Source organism: Filicampus tigris, chromosome 17, assembly GCF_054856515.1.
Source record: "Filicampus tigris isolate MCC_2025a chromosome 17, RoL_Ftig_1.0, whole genome shotgun sequence".
Lineage (NCBI taxonomy): Eukaryota > Metazoa > Chordata > Actinopteri > Syngnathiformes > Syngnathidae > Filicampus > Filicampus tigris.
In genome coordinates, this window is record NC_141233.1 from 16,023,999 (window position 1) to 16,041,596 (window position 17,598).

Below are 17,598 nucleotides of genomic sequence, written 5' to 3' on the forward strand. Positions count from 1 at the left end.
GGACAATTTGATTTTTGATGATGTTTTTCACAAAGTGGTGCCTTGAGGTAGGAGCGACCCGACCAAGAGCTTTTCGACATACAAACTGTCTTTGGGCTGATTGCTTTGGTTTGACTTGGGAGCACAAACTTCTGATACGAGAGAACACAAAAAGAGGCTTCGAACTGTTTATTGCCACTCCCAACTGAAGTTTACTCTAAAGCTTAACATAAAACAAAGATAATTACACCTTCTGTATTTAAAATCAAATCTCTCTCTCTCTCTCTCTCTCTCTCTCTCTCTCTCTCTCTCTTTCTCTCTCTCTCTCTCTCTCTCTCTCTCTCTCTCTCTCTCTCTCTCTCTCTCTCTCTCTCTCTCTCTCTCTCTCTCTATATATATATATATATATTTTTTTTTTTTTACATGCATGTTCACTCGATTCCGTTTCATGACATTATTCTTTATAATTTCTTATTCCTATGTTTATACTTGAATATACAGGATGCACTTGATGATATGTACTCATCCGTTTTTTATTTTTATTACAACAGAAACGATACAATACATTTATCGTACTGAAAAGTCTTGTGAATATATTTATTTTCTATTTTTATTCAATACTCTATACAAACTATAATCAATTATTGTATGATTTACTGATACAATACTATTAATGCTAATTATTGCACTGACTGATTGATATGACAAATCAACACATTTGTGTATTATTATTTAAATAGCGTATCACATTAAGATTAGAGTAAACAATTATTAGATATTTATTGGGATTTTTATTTATTTATTTTATTTGTTTAAAATTTATGAACGCCAAATCAACAACTTGGTCGGGAAAGAAAAATAGTAACCTTTCCCGATCAGTAGGGGGCGTCAATGTACTAATCCAGCTCGCCACCGCTGCCGTTAAGCACGAAGAGGAAGATGCAGAAGACGCAAAAACATCTTTAGTTTTTTTCCGCTGGTGAAGTTCAGCTGCCAGCATCGTCGCTGAAAGCAAACAAATCCGTCTCAAAGCATATTTTCACAGTGGGGAAGGTTGACAACTTGACGCCGCCAACATGCCCGAGAGTAAGTCGCCTTGTTAGCATGCTAGCCCTTGTGCTAGCGACGTGACCACCGCAAAGCTAGCGCTAGCATGAGCTAACGTGCTAGTCAACTGCTTTCTTGCGAAATGGCGATAGCAGACCAATTGGAACGTAGGATGGATGTGCTCCATGTATTCCGTTTGTGCTCGCTAAGTGATGGTTATTGAAATAAAGACTTATTCCTAACCGTCTTTGTCTCTGACAAATAAGTTTATGTATAGGCGATCAGAAAAAAACAAAACAAATGGACTGGAGTTGAGGTTTTCAATTAAATGTTCACGGAAGCAAGATACGCTCCTCTTGTTTGGAGTATTTTTGTGAGGTATCACCTGAATAACGTCGAAATAAAAATGGACTAATGTAAATAATTTTGAGACTTGTTCTTCAGACGTCGAAGATGAAGTAGAAAAGTGTGCTCAGTGTGAACCAAGTGTGGTCCTGTTGCAAGTGTTCTATAGTTTTACGCTAACGTGTGCGTGTGTACTGTTATGTGTTACAGCGGAGAGCTATTCCAACCCTCTGGCTCCTGAGGGTCACGATGTGGATGACAGATCAGCTGCTCAGTCAGTATTTACCAAATTACATTTGCACCCTCAAATGTTTGTGTTTGCGTGTGTTTATTTTCCTGAACAAAAGTGTGTTACGTGTTGGTTTACAGGTCAAAGTTGACTAATGACGACTTCAGGAAGCTGCTGATGACACCGCGGGCCACACCTTCTTCGGCCCCGCCCTCCAAGTCCAGACATCATGAGTGCGTCTTTGCCACAATATGATTAAAACAACATGACACTACAACAGGGATAATTATAACCATGTTGTTGCTGTAGACATGTTTCCATGTTAAAATACGACTACAACAACATAACATTAGTGCGACAATACTACAACTTGATTATAGCAGCATACCATAATGACCCTAACCCTATGACAACATGACTACGGCAATATGATAACATGACTTCAACAACATAACATTATAACAACACCACTTCAAGAACGTGACAACTATATGACCGCAACAGTGTATTATTACAAAAGCGTGACTGCAAGCATGTTTTAGTCTGGTGACGACAGACTACAGCATGACCAACAATAACACAACGTGTTGCTGTGTTTTTTTTTGTTTTTTTTTACCCAGAATGCCGAGGGACTACAATGAAGATGAAGATCCTGCGGCGAGGAGGAGGAAGAAAAAGAGGTGGGATTTATTGTTCAAACATCAATTATTTTTGACTTGATGACTGACTGCTGTTGTACTTGTGCGACCGTTAGCTACTACGCTAAGCTACGCCAGCAGGAGATGGAGCGTGAGCGCGAGCTGGCCGAGAAATATCGCGACCGGGCCCGAGAGCGGCGAGACGGTGTCAACAAAGACTACGAGGAGACGGAACTCATCAGCACTACCGCCAACTACCGAGCCGTCGGACCTTCGGCCGAGGCGTGAGTGCGGTACACGGCGCCTGTAACGACGGCGCGACTCGTGCTAATATGCTACCGCGACGCAGGGACAAGTCTGCGGCCGAGAAAAGACGTCAGCTGATCCAGGAGTCCAAATTCTTGGGTGGTGACATGGAGCACACTCACTTGGTGAAAGGTCTCGACTTTGCTCTGCTGCAGAAGGTGAGGCATGCACACACGCACACATTCAGGGTTTTTATATAGTGGACTTAAGAGTTGGCTATAGGGTAGAAACGATTAATCGAGTTCTCTAATCACTATGTAAGGAGTTCTATAGAGTGGACAATAGGGATAAAATGATTCATGTAATACTCCCAAATCACTAAAAAGGATTTTTTTTTTTTTTAGTTGACCCTACGGCAGAAACGATTAATCGAAAACTTCGGAATCACTATAAAATCTCAGTGAATTTAATTTGTTTAATCAAACTGAAACATTTGTAAACCAAGGTCAAGTTTCTCATTGAAATGAATGGGAATGCAATTAATTTGGGGTATCAATCAGTCAGTTTACATCTACTGTGGTTACTGCTAGCCCAAAATGGCCGCCACCTCCCACCTGGTGGCCATTTTAGGCACGGAGCCAATGATGTTTATGCGGAGTGAGGAAACAGCACAGTTGTGAGCCTTCCATGCCAAGACTGAAAGTAATCGTGAATGATACAAATTAAAATCAAATGCATGATACCCCCAAAACCAAACCCCTCAAGCACATGGTTTTATTTTGTCAGGTGAGAGCTGAGATCAACAGCAAAGAGAAAGAAGAAGAAGACATGATGGAGAAAGTCCAGAAGGAAGCCAAGTAGGACGTCATGCTCCTGAGTTTCGTCATCGTCGATCGCAGTCACATCACTCTCATCATAATTTTGTGTGTGTGTGTGTGTGTGTGTGCACGTCTGACAGGAAAGATGTGGAACCAGAGGAGAAGATTGAGTTCAAGACTCGTCTCGGTGAGTTCAGTGTGGTCACAAAAGTGCCGAATCATGACGGGATGGCTGTTGATGAAATACACACGCTTATACGTGCTGTGCACACACCCAACATAAGCGGACACTCTTTTACGCGCTCGCACATCATGATTAAATACTCCTAACACAAAAAACACACACACACACAGCGCATGATCGTCTTGTCTTTGTTGTACATTTTGTGGAGCAAAGAATGTCGTCATACAACATGAACCCAGACAGTTTTAGCATTTTCAGTGGTTCCTTGCGATACGAGTGAGACAACTTGGAAAGAAGTTTAGTGTCAAAGTCAACATAAAACACTGAGAATTTCTTGGTTTGTATTTAAAACAACCATGCAACGTTTCCTTCGGCGAGCTTCGCACAGTACAAAAACACCTTAGCGAACCAAACTATTATCGACGTTGCAACAATACAACAATACTCACAGGCATATATTCTTCATCCTCTGCGAAGAATGACTAATACTGCTGCAGCTTACTGAGTTGCTAGCAGTAGTTGTGAATGTCTTGTCTGTATTATACTGCCCCCAGTGGCCAATTTGTGCACACCAGAACGTGTCGCAGTAATGTAATCGTGTTTCACAAATGAATTCTGAACATTCCATGGCATGATGCTGCGACAATGTCTTTGCAAAGTGTTATATGATAAGAGTGCTATCTCACGAAAGAAGACTTGATGTGCCGACCAGGTCGCAACATCTACCGCATGGTGTTCCGCTCGGGCGCGCTGGAGCGCAACGAGCTCTTCCTGCCGGGCCGCATGGCGTACGTGGTGGACCTCGACGACGAGTTCACCGACACCGACATTCCCACCACGCTCATTCGCAGCAAGGCCGACTGTCCCAGTATGGAGGTGCGTGGGTGCGTGCGTGCGCGCGCGCGGACGCGCGTCACCGCCAAGCGTTTGTGTTCATCCCGCGTGTTGACGTGTGCAACAGGCGCAGACCACGCTGAGCACCAACGACATCGTCATCTCAAAGCTGACGCAGATTCTGTCCTACCTCCGCCAAGGAACTCGACACAAGAAGATCAAGAAGAAGGACAAAGGTGATCGTTTACTTCAATCCCCATTAAAAAAAAAAAAAAAAAAAAAAAATCTGACTTTTAGAAGAATTCCATATATTCTGTTAGAAAATAGTTTTTTCATATTGTTTTTTCTTTTTTGAGGCGCACTGAAGTGTAATGTCAAACTAAACATCAAACAAAGAGAATTCCACGCTTTAAAATTTTTTTTAAAAAAATCAGATATTTGAACACAAACGGTGGTGCAGCACCTATGAGGCACCACCGCATCCTGATGACGTAACGTATTCCACCTGCGTGTCACGTGTTTCAGGTAAAGCGGATGAAAAGAGAGCTCCAGAAGCGGACATCGGGTCAGTGACAAAACACACGCGTCACTTCCTCGTTTGCGTTTCCTTGCGCGTGCTCGTGGCATCGCTCTCAACTTGTTTGTCCTGCGCGCAGCATCTTCGACGACATCGGTGACTATGTGCCGGCGGCGGTGTCCTCGTCCAAACCTCCCAAAGACAAAGAGAGACGACGAGACAGGGACAGAGACGATGAGAAGAAGCGAAGACACGCCTACTTTGACAAAGAACAACAGGTTCGCGCGCACACGCGTTGATAAAGAATAATCGGTTCACGCGAAGGGGTGTGCGTCTCTCCACAAAAGACGACTCGGTAGGGGCCAAACAATTCAAGGATGGTTCGATTTGAAAGTAGGAACGATTCGGTTCGTTTCGACTCGGTGAGATTACGATTCTATTCGATATCGTATGGCTCAGCTCGATAGTGTGTGATGCAATGACTTTTTGGTTGTTATTTCACGCACATTTGAACTCATTTGTCAGCGCTGTAAATGTGCCAATCCCTTCGAAGGCACATCCCTCCAATGCAAGATGATCCGATACGCATCTCGATACATTTCAAAGTGAAACGATTCGCTTTGATTCGATGCACTCGCACCTTGTTTTTATTTTTATTTTTATTTTTTTAAACACCCTTATTTAACACGCATGCCCAAACGCGCACACACAATGCTGATTGACTGAAAACAAAACATGTTCTTTCTGTGTGTGTGTGTGTGTGTGTGCGCGCGCGTGTGTAGGCAGTGGAGGAGGCAGATACAGGTATGTGACGGAGAAACATCAACTTCTTTGCTCGCTTGGATAGAACGTACTTTGTGTTTTAAGCTTTGTGTGTTTGTGTGTGCGCGCGCAGGTCCAGGATCGGTGCGAGATCAGCTGAAGTTGATCAATGAAAAGTTTGCAGGTGCCGCAGGCAGCCAATGGCAGGGCCAGGACGCATATCCTTCTCTAGTCACATGATGTGGGCGGGGACCGACGCGCGCGTGCGTGTTCACGTGCCCGTGTGTGTGTGTGTGTGTCCTTAACGTCCGTCACGCCTTCTCAGAGGAGAGACGCTCAGGAACATCTTGGAGATTTCTTTGGGGGGTCCAACTCTTATGCAGAGTGTTACCCTGCCACGTGAGATACGCACACGCACACACACACACCCCCACACACCATACCGTTTGAATGCAAACAGAACAGGTTTCTCTTCTGTGTGTCTTTTGTGCACGCGCGTGTGTAGAATGGATGACCTGGCTGTGGACAGTGACGAGGAAGTGGACTACAGCAAGATGGACCAGGTAAGTCCCGCCCCCTCCCCCCCGGCGCACGTGTCCTAGAACTCTCCCTCGACGTTCTCCCGCTCACCGACCGGTGACGTTGCAGGGCAACAAGAAAGGTCCACTGGGTCGCTGGGACTTCGACACTCAGGAGGAATATTCCCACTACATGAACAACAAGGAGGCGCTGCCCAAGTACGTACGGATTGACTCCTCAGGCCACGCCCACCATCTTACCGAACTGAACACACCACTCACATTTTCAAAAATTTCATCTTGAAGACCTGAAAAGAAAAAAAACCCCACCATTTCGCTGCAGCGTATAGTAGTCAGTGTCTAAATTAGCCATGAAACCGCTGGCAACAAAAGTGAGTACACCCCTAAGGGAAAATGTCCAAACAATTTTTTATCATTATTATTTTATTCTTTTTGTGCACTTTATCGGTTGTTGCTTTCTGCAGTTCAGTCCGTTTCACAGGCGCAACAGTTAGTCGATTAATTCAAACTAATCACTTATTAAGTGCCCACTATTTTGGTCATCGATGAATCATTCAGAGACCTTGTTTAACTTCAAACTCTCCAAATTTCAGCCCTCGACTGCAAATATTCTCCGATTTCTGTTGTCCTCCATGAGAGCAGACGGTGTGTCTTTGTATTTGCAGGGCGGCGTTCCAGTACGGCATCAAGATGTCGGAAGGCCGCAAGACGCGCCGCTTCAAGGAGACCAACGAGAAGGCCGAGCTGGACCGCCAGTGGAAGAAGATCAGCGCGGTGAGAAGACGGAGCAGGCGCCGTCCTCCTCGGCCGTCTGGTCACTCTGATGACGTCATCTTTGTGCGCCTCTTTTCTTTCAGATCATCGAGAAGAGAAAGAAGATGGAGGCCGATGGGTGAGTCGTTCGGTTTTTGCGGTCCACCTATATAGCGTGGAGTTTATTTTTTATTTTTGTCCAGGTGTGATTATTTTTCAGTTTGAACAATCTCGCTCTCAGTGTGTTTGAAGACTTTAAAACACATTTCAAGTGCCGTAAATGCAACAATGGTGTATTGTGCAGTATCAAGTGATCACTAAATGAGCGAATGATTCCGAACACAGCGCCTGCATTCGGAATCATTCACTTGTCCCTTATCGCGATGTCGGTGTTTTTAACGATCCACTTTAGAAACATCTCTTCACAGCATTCCTCAGCACTCGAACCCCTTGAAGACACTAAATGCTGACTCCAACTCCTTTTTTTCTTTCACAGGGTGGATGTGAAACGACCCAAATACTGATGTTTGTCCTTTGTTTGTTGTATTTGATCAACCAAATTAGTGGTGGCAGTTTTTGGTTTTATTCACACACGTGCACACACACACAATCCATTTCATCTGATTAAAAAGAAAGAAACATGCCGTGACATTGTGGACTTCTGTTCTTTGGATTCAAGTGTCTAAAACAAAAAAAGTGTCTTGCTTTTGTGATAGTTTCTCCTGTCCTTGTGGATCACGTGACCTACTTGTGTTAATGATAATATACGAACATGAATGTGAATAAAAACGATTTTAAAATATCAAAATGAACAAATGAAAGTTTTGGGGGGGGAGCTTGCGTGTCGGAATTGCACGTGTACCATCGCCTGGACGTGCTCGCGCGCGCGGGCACGCCGTTTGTCGGGGACGAGCACAGGGTGTTCACGCGCCTGAGGCAAGATGGCGGCCGAGGATCTTCCGTCCGAGTTTGACGTCGTCGTCGTGGGCACAGGTAAACGCTCAAAAACGCCTTTGACGGCCATGTCGCCAAAGTGGCATTGCGTAAAAACATCACGTTGTTTTTTAATTGCCGTTGGTTGTGAATAAGTTGATCACGAGCCACTCGACACACGCCTCTGTTAGCTTGTAGCTAACAGTCTGTTCATTTTCAACGGTCGTGGCTGGCAAACAAGCTAGTCATGTAGTTGGGCATTTGCTACAAATTTGGTTTGTTTTCTCATGCTACTGTTTGAGTTAAAACATTTTCTAATGTCATCTCCGCGCTGCCGAGTGGACGAGCTGTGATGCTGCCATCACGATGGCGTCACAGGCTCAGCTTTTGTTTACAGGGGCCAAATAGTGAGTCTCAGCAGACTCCCAGCAAAGTATGCATTTTACGTCGAAAGATTACATTTAACATCTTGCTCCTTTTACGCCCCTTTTTGTACGTCACGTGTCGAAAGGCTGAAAGATTTAGTCTCAGGGTCCATTTACTGTATTTGGCATATGTTAAAGATATGTTTTGTTTTTTTTAAAGTCACAAGGTCCATCACTTCCTCCCTCCACACCTCGATTTTAGCTCCTCGGTAGTCAGCATTCGAATACGTTTCACCTGCTTCTGAGAAAACGGCCCTTTAGGTGAAATCAAGGTCAGATAGAGCAGTGACTGATGCTTGTTTTTTTTGTGGCCCCCCCCCAAACTATAGAACAACAAAAAAACGCAACATTTCAAGTGGGTGCGTCGTCGTTGATTAAACGAAAATGGAGTCGGATCATAAGTTTCTCTAAAAATTTCCCATAAATAAATAAAGGAACAACTGATTAAAGCATGGGAGCTATTTTGCGGCTCTTCTCACCAATACCGTTTCATTTGTGCTATTTCAGTCGAGTTTTTAGGACACTTGAAATGAAGCCCCTGAAATTTGGGCCCATACAAGTGTAATTGAATTCTGTTTGTTTACTTGTTAGCCAATTGGAGAAGGGCTGCCTTGAGTAGCAGATAAAAGCCAATGGGTGAAAGCGGTGGATGAGTTAAAAAAAAAAAAAAAAAAAACTTCCCAAGAGCCGCCTCCTGCTTTGAATGTCGATTATTGGTTGTTGAAGGTCTGACCGAGTCGGTGGTGGCGGCAGCCTGTTCGCGAGTGGGACAACGAGTTCTTCACCTGGACACGTGAGTTCACCAAATGCCGTTTGCGTCTCACACACACACACACACACACACACACACAGAGGATGTGAGTGCCTTTGCCTTTCAGGCGGAGTTACTACGCATCCAAGTGGGCCAGTTTCACTTTGAACGCGTTGCTGACGTGGATCAAGGAACATCAGGTGACTCCTTGCTGCGTCCACATTGGTCGTTTGCCGCGAGAGACGGGAAGTCCACGTCACGTCTCGTATTTTGTTTTGTTTTTTCCTCCTCCAGGAGCAGTTGCGCAGCAATGAGGTCCAAGATTGGTCCAGTGTGTTGCAAGGTGGGGAGGAGCCAATCTATCTGTCTGCCGCAGACTCCGCCTCCATCAGGAACTTGCAGGTCTTCTGCTTTACCAGGTCCGCTTTTCTTTCATTGAATGATTGACGTTTCTTCTTTGGTGTAGTTGAAATGAGCACCATGTTTTATGTTGTTGTTTGTCCACAGTGAGAAAGATGAAAATGAGGAGGAGCAGGAGAGGGAGGTTGAACGCTTCATAGAAGAAGAAGAAGAAGAGGAAGAATCATCATGTGCAGGTTAATTGGCTGCACCGCTGTGATTGGTGAAAAATGTACCTATGAGATGTAATATTTGTATTTTTGTATGTCAAGAGTCACAGGAGCAAACGGCCGATGAGCAGCTAAAGCCGAAAGACGACGACCCCTGTGCAGGTGAAATGTGAGACTAACATGCTGTGTGGGCCTCCTCACAACATCTCAAGGGATTTAGCCAACGCATTTTCATCATCAACATGAAACACGTTTGACATGCTCGTCGCTTTCGGCTCAGTATGTCGCTCCTCACGTTTGCCGTCACAGAGTCAACGGAGCAAACAGCCGACGTGCAGCAAGACCGAGAAGGAGAAGGAGAAGGAGAAGAAGAAGAGGCGAGGCGTGCACCACTGGTCATCGGCCGGTGTCAGGTGGCATGACTGACAGATGCTTTCATCCAATCACAGACCACAAACACCAAAAAGGTGGGGCTGGATCCGCCACGCCCCCTGGAGACGGCCAACCAATCGGAGGCCATCGGGAAGAAGTTGACCTACGCTGACCTGCTCAAAGAAGGACGAAGGTTCAACATCGACCTCGTCTCCAAGGTAACCGACCTCGACCCTTCATTGATTATCATCGACACACGTACAATGCAATCGGTCATCACCTCCACACGCTATGACGCACGAGCCCTTCATCGTCATCATCATCATCGTCCTCATCCTCAGGCCGGGCAGTAGCAGTGCTCCAGGCTGCCCCCAAGTGGTGGCATTTTGCCACTGAACAATTGCGGCGCCACACGTCAAGTTTTGTGCGATTTTTGTGTTGTTTTGAAACTGACAAACTTTTTGCCTTTCTCACAAATATCCTGAAAAGGACAACAAAAAGTCCTTCATAATTGTCCGTCATAATCCAGATTTGCACCTTTTCGAATATGTTTTTTCTTCAGTTGATGTACGCTCGCGGCTCATTGGTGGACCTGCTCATCAAATCCAACGTCAGTCGCTATGCTGAGTTCAAGAACGTCACCAGGATCCTCACCTATCGCCATGGCAACGTGGAGCAGGTACGGCGCTCACGTGACGGCGGCGTCTTTGTTGCTCGGCCACTTTGAACGGCGCTCTACGAATATTGTTTATGACGACGGCGACGACGATCACGGTTCCTCTTGTTGGTCAGGTGCCGTGCAGCCGGGCCGACGTGTTTGCCAGTCGCCAGCTGTCGATGGTGGAAAAGAGGAAGTTGATGCGTTTCCTGGCTTCCTGTCTGGAGGAAAAGGAGGAGGAGCTAGAGGGTGAGCTACGTGAAGCACTGTCGCCATATTGGATGTGTCACTTGGGTGTCGTTTCTTAGAATGTCACCCAAATGGTTCGCTTTTATTTACTTTTTCTAAAAAATGCACCGTTAAAATGTCATCTTTTCAAAATAAACATTTAGAATTGAAAAAAAAATACCGAACCAAAGTTTCCAAGAAACCGAACCGAAATGTGATTTAGTGTACCGTTACATCCCTACTTGGAACTAGTACCTACTCTTCGGACTGGAACTTTCCGTCATTGTTTATTGTTTTGTTTATTATGTGATTTTTTTTAGTTGTTGCTTTCTGAAGCTCAGTCCAGTCATTTGAAGGAATTCATCCATTGTGGTGTTTTTTTGGCCTCCCAAGGCATTGTGGGTAATCCTCTTTTTTTAATTTTTTTATTTTAAGCTTACAGCAGCCGATCGTATTTGGAGTTCCTGTGTGACCAGCAGCTGGGCGACAACCTACAGCACTTTCTGCTGCACTCCATCGCCATGGCGACAGAGGACACACCCGCCCGGGATGGCCTGGCCTCCACGCGTCACTTCCTGCGCTGCCTGGGTCGCTACGGCAACACTCCCTTCCTGTTCCCCGTGTACGGCCTGGGCGAGATCCCGCAGTGTTTCTGCAGGTGAGGCGGGGGGCCCGCGTGGGTGAGGGGTGGCGGTCGTCTGACCGTTTGCTTGACATTTCAGGATGTGTGCTGTGTTTGGGGGCGTCTACTGCCTGAGGCATCCAATCAGCTGCTTGTTGCTGGACAAGACCACCAACAGGTAGCCACGCCTCCTCCTCACCCCCAAGACTGTAGACGTCTATAAATAAGCGCCTCATCTGGCACGTTGGCACGTTTTGGAAAAAAACAAAACCACATATGTCACTTTTAATCTGACGAATATAATTTAGGGTCGAGGTCATAACAGAAGAGGCAAGGTTCTTGTCTTGAGAGAATGTTTTAAGATGACAGAAGGTTCCACTTGCAAGTGAAGTTTCGAGTCCCGGGATATGGTTCCAGTCTGGATTTAAGATTTTAGTCCTGAAAGAATGTTTTAATCCTGAGTGTAGGTTCTAATCCTGAGACAAGGTACTAGTCCAGAGAAATTCTCATCACGAGTGAAGATACTAGTTCCAAGTGACGTTCCTAGTTACTAGGGGAACGTTCTAGTCCGAAGGGAATCCACCAGCCCCCAAATAAGTTCTCGTCCAAGTGAGAGGGTACTTGTCCCAAGGAAAAGTTGTAGTTGAAGGACTCTAGTTCTGAAATCAGTTTGTAGACAGGAATGAATAGTACATGACACATCCAATATGGTGGCCGCCTAAAAGTCAGCACTTCATTTGGTGTGGAGTTTTGGTGTTTTTTGGTTTAGGGTTTTTTTTTTTTTGGTCGACGCTCATGATGATGCTCCTGCCGCCAGGTGCACCACACTGATTGACGGCCGCGGACAGCGAATCATGAGCAGCCACTTTGTGCTGGAAGACGGCTTCCTCCCTCCGCAGCTGAAGAGCGAGGCCACACCCACCAGGTTTTTTTTTTTTTAAGCGTATAATTGACAAGATGAATTTCTTTCCAGCAGCAAAAGCGCTTCCTTTTTTTTTTTTTTTTTTTTACCTCGTGTGTCCTCGTTGCAGATCCATCTCCAGATGCGTCTTGATCACCGACCGTTCCATTCTGCTTGACGACCAGCATCAGGTCACATGGCCACACACAATCTTCTGATAAACTTTTGGTTTTCAGAGAGACAAAAGTTGTAATTCCGTGACAATGACATGCACTAACATGGCGTTCTGCGCATATGTATGAAGGTTTCCTTGGTAACCATACCCCCGGTGGAGGCGGGACTTCCTGCTGTGAGGATGGTGGAGCTGTCGCCGTCCACCATGACGTGCGCCCCGGGAACATGTGTGTCCATTTTAGGGCTTCACGGAAGCAGCTTTGCTTGTTGCAAAAAAGAAAAAAAAAAAACTTTAATAACACATCCACCGTTGCCTTTTCAGATTTGGTCCACCTCACGTGTCAATCACTACTCGGCTCCGCCTACGAGGACTTGTGGCCCGTAGTGACCAGGATGTTCAACACCACGCCGTCATGTGACCAAGACTCGCGTCCCGGCGTGCTCTGGTGTTTCTACTTCAACATGGATGGTGGCGTAGAGCTTGACGCCGACCGCCTGCCATCTAACGTTTACGTGTGCTCGGGACCCGATGCCGAGCTGGGTCACGAGCGCGCTGTCAAGCAGGTATTTTGCTCATTTAGCGTTCTCATTTTAAAATTGGTCAATTGAAATTCAAAAGAAATCTAGAAAAAGAAATAAGCTCTTTTGACTCAACGAAATGTCAATGTGGTCATTGTTTGGTTGAAAAAAAAAAAAACAGATATGCCAATCCAAAGTCCATTTTTAAAAGTTCCCATGAAAAATAGAAAGTGCTTTTAGTATTCTCAACGCAAATCAGCTAAATTAATGCATTCAAAATAATTTGGGTATGTGTTAATATGGAACAGACCGAAATGTGCTGACTAAGATATTTGTGGTCAGGCCGAGGCCATCTTCCACAAGATCGTCCCCGATCAGGACTTCTGTCCCCCCGCGCCCAACCCCGAAGACATCCTCTATGACGCCGACAACGCTGACGAGCCTGAGGGCATCCTCGCCGACATCGCTACGGACATGGCAGAGGATCCCGCCGAGCTCCAAAAGCAGGAGCAGAAGCTTCAGGTTGAAGAGTGACCTGAAATTCAAAGAAAAAGCCACTGCAAAACATGTACAGTATTGACTGGAACCCCCGCCGTGCATTATGGGTCCAAAATGCCTTTCTTTCTTTTCTATTTATGTTCAACTGAAAGATATTAAAAGCTTCCAACAACGAACCAGTTGGACTCATTTGGTGTCATGTTAGTGGCACGCCATCACGACACGCTTGTTGTGGTTGAACACGTTTATTGTATGAAATAGGTGAAGTTTGGGTTGCGTTTACAGTCTGCGTCCGCGGCGTCCTCCCTTTCTGCGTGTAGATTCTGACGGGATGGATTTTTGGGGAAAAACACAATCATGTATAGTAAGACTTTTTGGGGGGGGTGGGGGGGAACGGCCATGTAGGCGTTTTTTTCTCCGGAAAAAAATGACTATGTATAGTAAGGCGTTATTTGGGGAAAACAACCATGTATAGTAAGGCATTTTTTGAAAGAAACGACCATGTATAGTATGGCGTTTTTTTGGAAAAGAACCATGTATAGTAAGGCATATTTTTGGAAAGAAGCCTTTTGGGGAAAAACAACGACCATGTATAATAAGGCCTTTTTTTCTATTTACTGAAAGGAATTAAAAGCTTCCACCAACAAACTGGTTGGACTTGTTTGGTGTCATGTTAGTGGCACGCCATCACGACACGCTTGTTGTGGTTGAACACGTTTATTGTATGAAATACATGATGGTTGGGTTGCGTTTACAGTCTGCGTCCGCGGCGTCCCCCCTTTCTGCGTGTCGAGTCTGACGGGATGGGGGTCACATCCTCTGGAAGCACAGGACAAAAATCAGTGAGGTGGACGGGTGGGTGGGGTGCTTGTGTTTGTGAGACAAGTGCGACTGACCAATGCGTCCAATCTTCATGCCAGATCGAGCGAGGGCTCTGAGTGCCGACTGGGCTCCCGGTCCGGGCGTCTTGGTGCTGGAAGAGCAAACAAACTCATGAGTGACTGAAAGCAATTAAGTCAACTTGGGTGGGCAGGAAAGTATTTGTTAATGCACGTTTTTTTTTTTTACTAGTAACAAACTAGACTAGATGAGACTAAAACCTCCATTCATCAACATTGACTAGGACCAAATCAGTACGGTTCAGAAAGTGACTTGCTGAAGGCGAATGAAAGTTACGGGCACAGTCCATGGAAACTCAAGGGAAAGCCACTTGTACAGTGCTTCCATTTAAAATCGCTGTGGTATCATTTTGTTTGTACAATTGCAGATTAGCACAATAAAATGTTAACCATTTGTGTTTTTTTACACTAATTTTGCTTCTCTCATGGAGTAGCTAATTCTATTCAGAAATGATTCCTTAATTACGACTATTTGTACAATTAATTTTACATGGCAATATATAAACCATTCCCGTGAAGCCATGCAATTGATAGCGGGATAAAAAACAAAATTGTGTCGCACCAGCATTATCATGGCAGAAAGTAAAAGTAAGCAATAAATAATGTCAATACAGTACACTGACTAAAATGAAATCTCTATTATGACTACTAACTAATCGCTTTCATGTTGTGGTTTTTTTTTCCAGCCCCATTTTTTTGTTCTACTTTGAAAAGTGACCAGCAATGGCCTTTTTTTTTTGTTGAAAGATTCAGATTTAATTTAAGCAAAAAGAATTGACATTTTCTTGTAATTTGGGGTTAAAACCACATTTCAAGATTGTATGGCTCTAAATTAAAGTATTGTTAATGAATATCTTATAAAAACACAGTAGCCATAATTAAAAATGTCTGCGGACTAAGTTTTCTGGGGGCTGTGCAGTGCTTGCTCGCTGGAGCGTGCGCGCGAGCGACTGACCGGTTGCCGCCGGTGGCCCTGAGCTTGATGTGCAGCGCGGTGATGCCGAGCTCCTTGCAGCGCTGCGCCACGTCCTGCGCCGCCAGCATGGCGGCGTACGGGGATGATTCGTCTCTGTCCGCCTTCACCTTCATGCCGCCCGTCACGCGGCAGATGGTCTCCCTGAGGAAAGGCCACATGTTGCTAGTGCACCAGAAGGACGGCGGCGTGCGACGAGAGCAGCGACAACAACTCACTTCCCAGAGAGGTCGGTGACGTGCACGAAAGTGTCGTTGAAGGAGGCGAAGATGTGGCAGACGCCAAAGACGTTTTCGCCCTCGGCCACCTGAGGTCCCAAACTGATCACCTGTTCCTCCTTCTTCTCCTTGCCTTTGCGCGGCGCCATCTCGTCTAGCAACGCGCACACACACAAAGTGTTACATATCCACTTTGGCCATTATAGACAACTCATAGAAAGAGCCAACTTTGTTTCTTGAGAATTGGGGGCTTTCTGAGAGTCACACTTATCCCAAAATACAGCACGTTTTATATATTTTTGGCCCTGCATTTCCACAACTTTTACCCGCAAAACAACCATGTATAGTAAGGCGTTTTTTGGGAGGTGGGAAAACGACCACGTGTAGTAAGGCTTTTTTTTGGGGAAGGGACGACGACCGTGTATTGTAAGGCGTTTTTTGGGGAAAATAACCATGTATTGTAAGGCTTTTTAGGGGAGAAAAAAACACGATCACGTAAAGTAAGACTTTTTTGTGGAAAAAAATGACCATGTATACGAAGGCATTTTTGGGTGAAAGAACCACCATGGGCGCGGGGGCTGGGGGGGTTGGGGTCGAGCATGTATAGTAAGGCATTAAAAAAAAAAAACTACCAGAAAATGACAACAACTGCTCAGAGCTCAGGTTACAACCAATCATGGCCCTGAGCAGTGTGATGTCATTTTCAGTCGACAGAAGTGGGAAAAAAAATGGCTGCTCCCAGAGATGGTTAAAAACAGGTGGATTATACTTATCAGAATGCCTTGTTTTAACTAGTGGGCTTGCATACAACATTCTTGAACAAATATGTTTGGGTTGCCTCGTTTTTCGACTTGATGCTTTGAGCGATTTTAAGAGCGGCGTACTCCCTGTTTTATGCTTGCAAACATCTCTGGAATCACAGTGCCATTCCCCAATCACAATAGGGGATTTGTTATTCTTTGTCTATCTAGAGAACTAAATTCTGTTAAAGATGCAAGTAAAATCTAAACAAAGATTAAGGATGCATTGGGGGACACTTTCGTGGGGCTACATTTTCTAACACTCACTACATAGGCTCGAATGTGGTAAAGTAGAAAATGATTCCGAACAGGGTCCAAATTATTTTGGACATTTTCTTGCGGCCATTTCTCTCCGGGCGACGCCATGTTGTGTGACGTCAGACGAATGCATCTCGAGCCGCAATTTTCATGCAGCGAAATTTCGCACGCTTTTGAAACGTCTTTCATTACGATACGACGACGTTTGAAGACGAACAACCGAGCTCGCGGTCGGTTTTAAAAAGCGGCGAGCGGGCGAGCGACGATAGAGACGGGCAAATGGGGAAGGTGTCAAAGCGAGCAAATAAGCGCGCCCACGTCGACAATTTAAGGGCGCCAAGAGGGACAAAGTGGGACACGGTGGACATACAGCAAAAAAATGTGCCGATGGACGCAAATAAACCCGATTGAGGAGGATAGCGAAGCGAACGGCTCTCACCTCAGTGTTGCGATTCTCGGGACCCAACTGGAAAAGAACGCCTCGACTGTTTCCGGGGTTAAAGTTGACGCGCGGCAAACTGGCTTGCCGCTGCTGCCACCTGGTGGTGGGGAGGATCAGATGTGCTTCAATATGAAACAATACAATGGCAAAAGGTTCAGTATAACAATAACATAACAACGATAACAATAATAATGACAAATTATTTTTTGGTTGACACTATTATATGTGCTTACTTTTCATACAAAAACATATGACAGAGACTTTCCTGCGATTAAGGGCTATATAAATAAACATGACTTGACTAGAATTGTTTGTTTTTTGGGGGAGAATGTAATGGATTAATAGCATTTCCCTTCATTTCCTCATCAGGGAAAGATGATTTGTTTGTGTTTTGAATGAATAATTCTGGAAATGCAAAATAATTATTTCTCAATATTAAGATCATAAAACAAATCACATGACAACGA

At 45.1% G+C, this 17,598-nt stretch overlaps 3 protein-coding genes across 3 annotated transcripts; 2 read left to right on the forward strand and 1 right to left on the reverse strand.

Moving 5' to 3' along the window:
- The first annotated feature begins 878 nt into the window (after positions 1–878).
- On the forward strand, positions 879–7,535 carry ik (IK cytokine). The gene is made up of 20 exons (XM_086012245.1): positions 879–1,065; positions 1,582–1,645; positions 1,741–1,833; positions 2,221–2,280; positions 2,355–2,522; positions 2,588–2,702; positions 3,271–3,341; positions 3,443–3,489; positions 4,199–4,362; positions 4,448–4,556; positions 4,846–4,885; positions 4,977–5,115; positions 5,620–5,641; positions 5,733–5,816; positions 5,914–5,998; positions 6,105–6,162; positions 6,248–6,336; positions 6,804–6,912; positions 6,996–7,030; positions 7,388–7,535. The coding sequence occupies exons 1-20, from the start codon at positions 1,056–1,058 to the stop codon at positions 7,413–7,415; spliced, it is 1,590 nt and encodes a 529-aa protein (XP_085868371.1). The 5' UTR covers positions 879–1,055; the 3' UTR covers positions 7,416–7,535.
- A 222-nt stretch (positions 7,536–7,757) lies between these two features.
- On the forward strand, positions 7,758–13,717 carry chm (CHM Rab escort protein). The gene is made up of 17 exons (XM_086012244.1): positions 7,758–7,884; positions 8,976–9,042; positions 9,128–9,200; positions 9,295–9,419; positions 9,508–9,596; positions 9,672–9,731; positions 9,879–9,946; positions 10,019–10,159; positions 10,504–10,620; positions 10,734–10,848; positions 11,263–11,485; positions 11,550–11,627; positions 12,267–12,374; positions 12,481–12,541; positions 12,655–12,751; positions 12,847–13,088; positions 13,386–13,717. Exons 1-17 carry the CDS (start codon positions 7,833–7,835, stop codon positions 13,575–13,577), a joined length of 1,908 nt encoding a protein of 635 aa, XP_085868370.1. The 5' UTR covers positions 7,758–7,832; the 3' UTR covers positions 13,578–13,717.
- Positions 13,718–14,239: 522 nt separating this feature from the next.
- Positions 14,240–17,228, reverse strand: rps14 (ribosomal protein S14). The gene is made up of 5 exons (XM_086012246.1): positions 17,129–17,228; positions 15,632–15,785; positions 15,396–15,557; positions 14,438–14,514; positions 14,240–14,360 (listed from the first exon to the last, which is right to left on the reverse strand). The coding sequence occupies exons 2-5, from the start codon at positions 15,778–15,780 to the stop codon at positions 14,293–14,295; spliced, it is 456 nt and encodes a 151-aa protein (XP_085868372.1). The 5' UTR covers positions 15,781–15,785; positions 17,129–17,228; the 3' UTR covers positions 14,240–14,292.
- Positions 17,229–17,598: the final 370 nt, after the last annotated feature.

Excerpts from the sequence above, each read along its gene's own strand:
- rps14 (XM_086012246.1), bottom strand. The coding sequence starts at position 15,780 with ATGGCGCCGCGCAAAGGCAAGGAGAAGAAGGAGGAACAGGTGATCAGT. Across the intron at positions 15,558-15,631 it reads GTCACCGACCTCTCTGGGAA|GGAGACCATCTGCCGCGTGA; the intron begins GTGAGTTGTTGT and ends GCCTTTCCTCAG. Across the intron at positions 14,515-15,395 it reads AGGGCCACCGGCGGCAACCG|CACCAAGACGCCCGGACCGG; the intron begins GTCAGTCGCTCG and ends TTGCTCTTCCAG.
- chm (XM_086012244.1), top strand. The coding sequence starts at position 7,833 with ATGGCGGCCGAGGATCTTCCGTCCGAGTTTGACGTCGTCGTCGTGGGC. Across the intron at positions 9,597-9,671 it reads GGAAGAATCATCATGTGCAG|AGTCACAGGAGCAAACGGCC; the intron begins GTTAATTGGCTG and ends TTGTATGTCAAG. Across the intron at positions 10,621-10,733 it reads GCCATGGCAACGTGGAGCAG|GTGCCGTGCAGCCGGGCCGA; the intron begins GTACGGCGCTCA and ends CTTGTTGGTCAG.
- ik (XM_086012245.1), top strand. Across the intron at positions 2,281-2,354 it reads AGGAGGAGGAAGAAAAAGAG|CTACTACGCTAAGCTACGCC; the intron begins GTGGGATTTATT and ends TGCGACCGTTAG. Across the intron at positions 5,642-5,732 it reads AGTGGAGGAGGCAGATACAG|GTCCAGGATCGGTGCGAGAT; the intron begins GTATGTGACGGA and ends GTGCGCGCGCAG.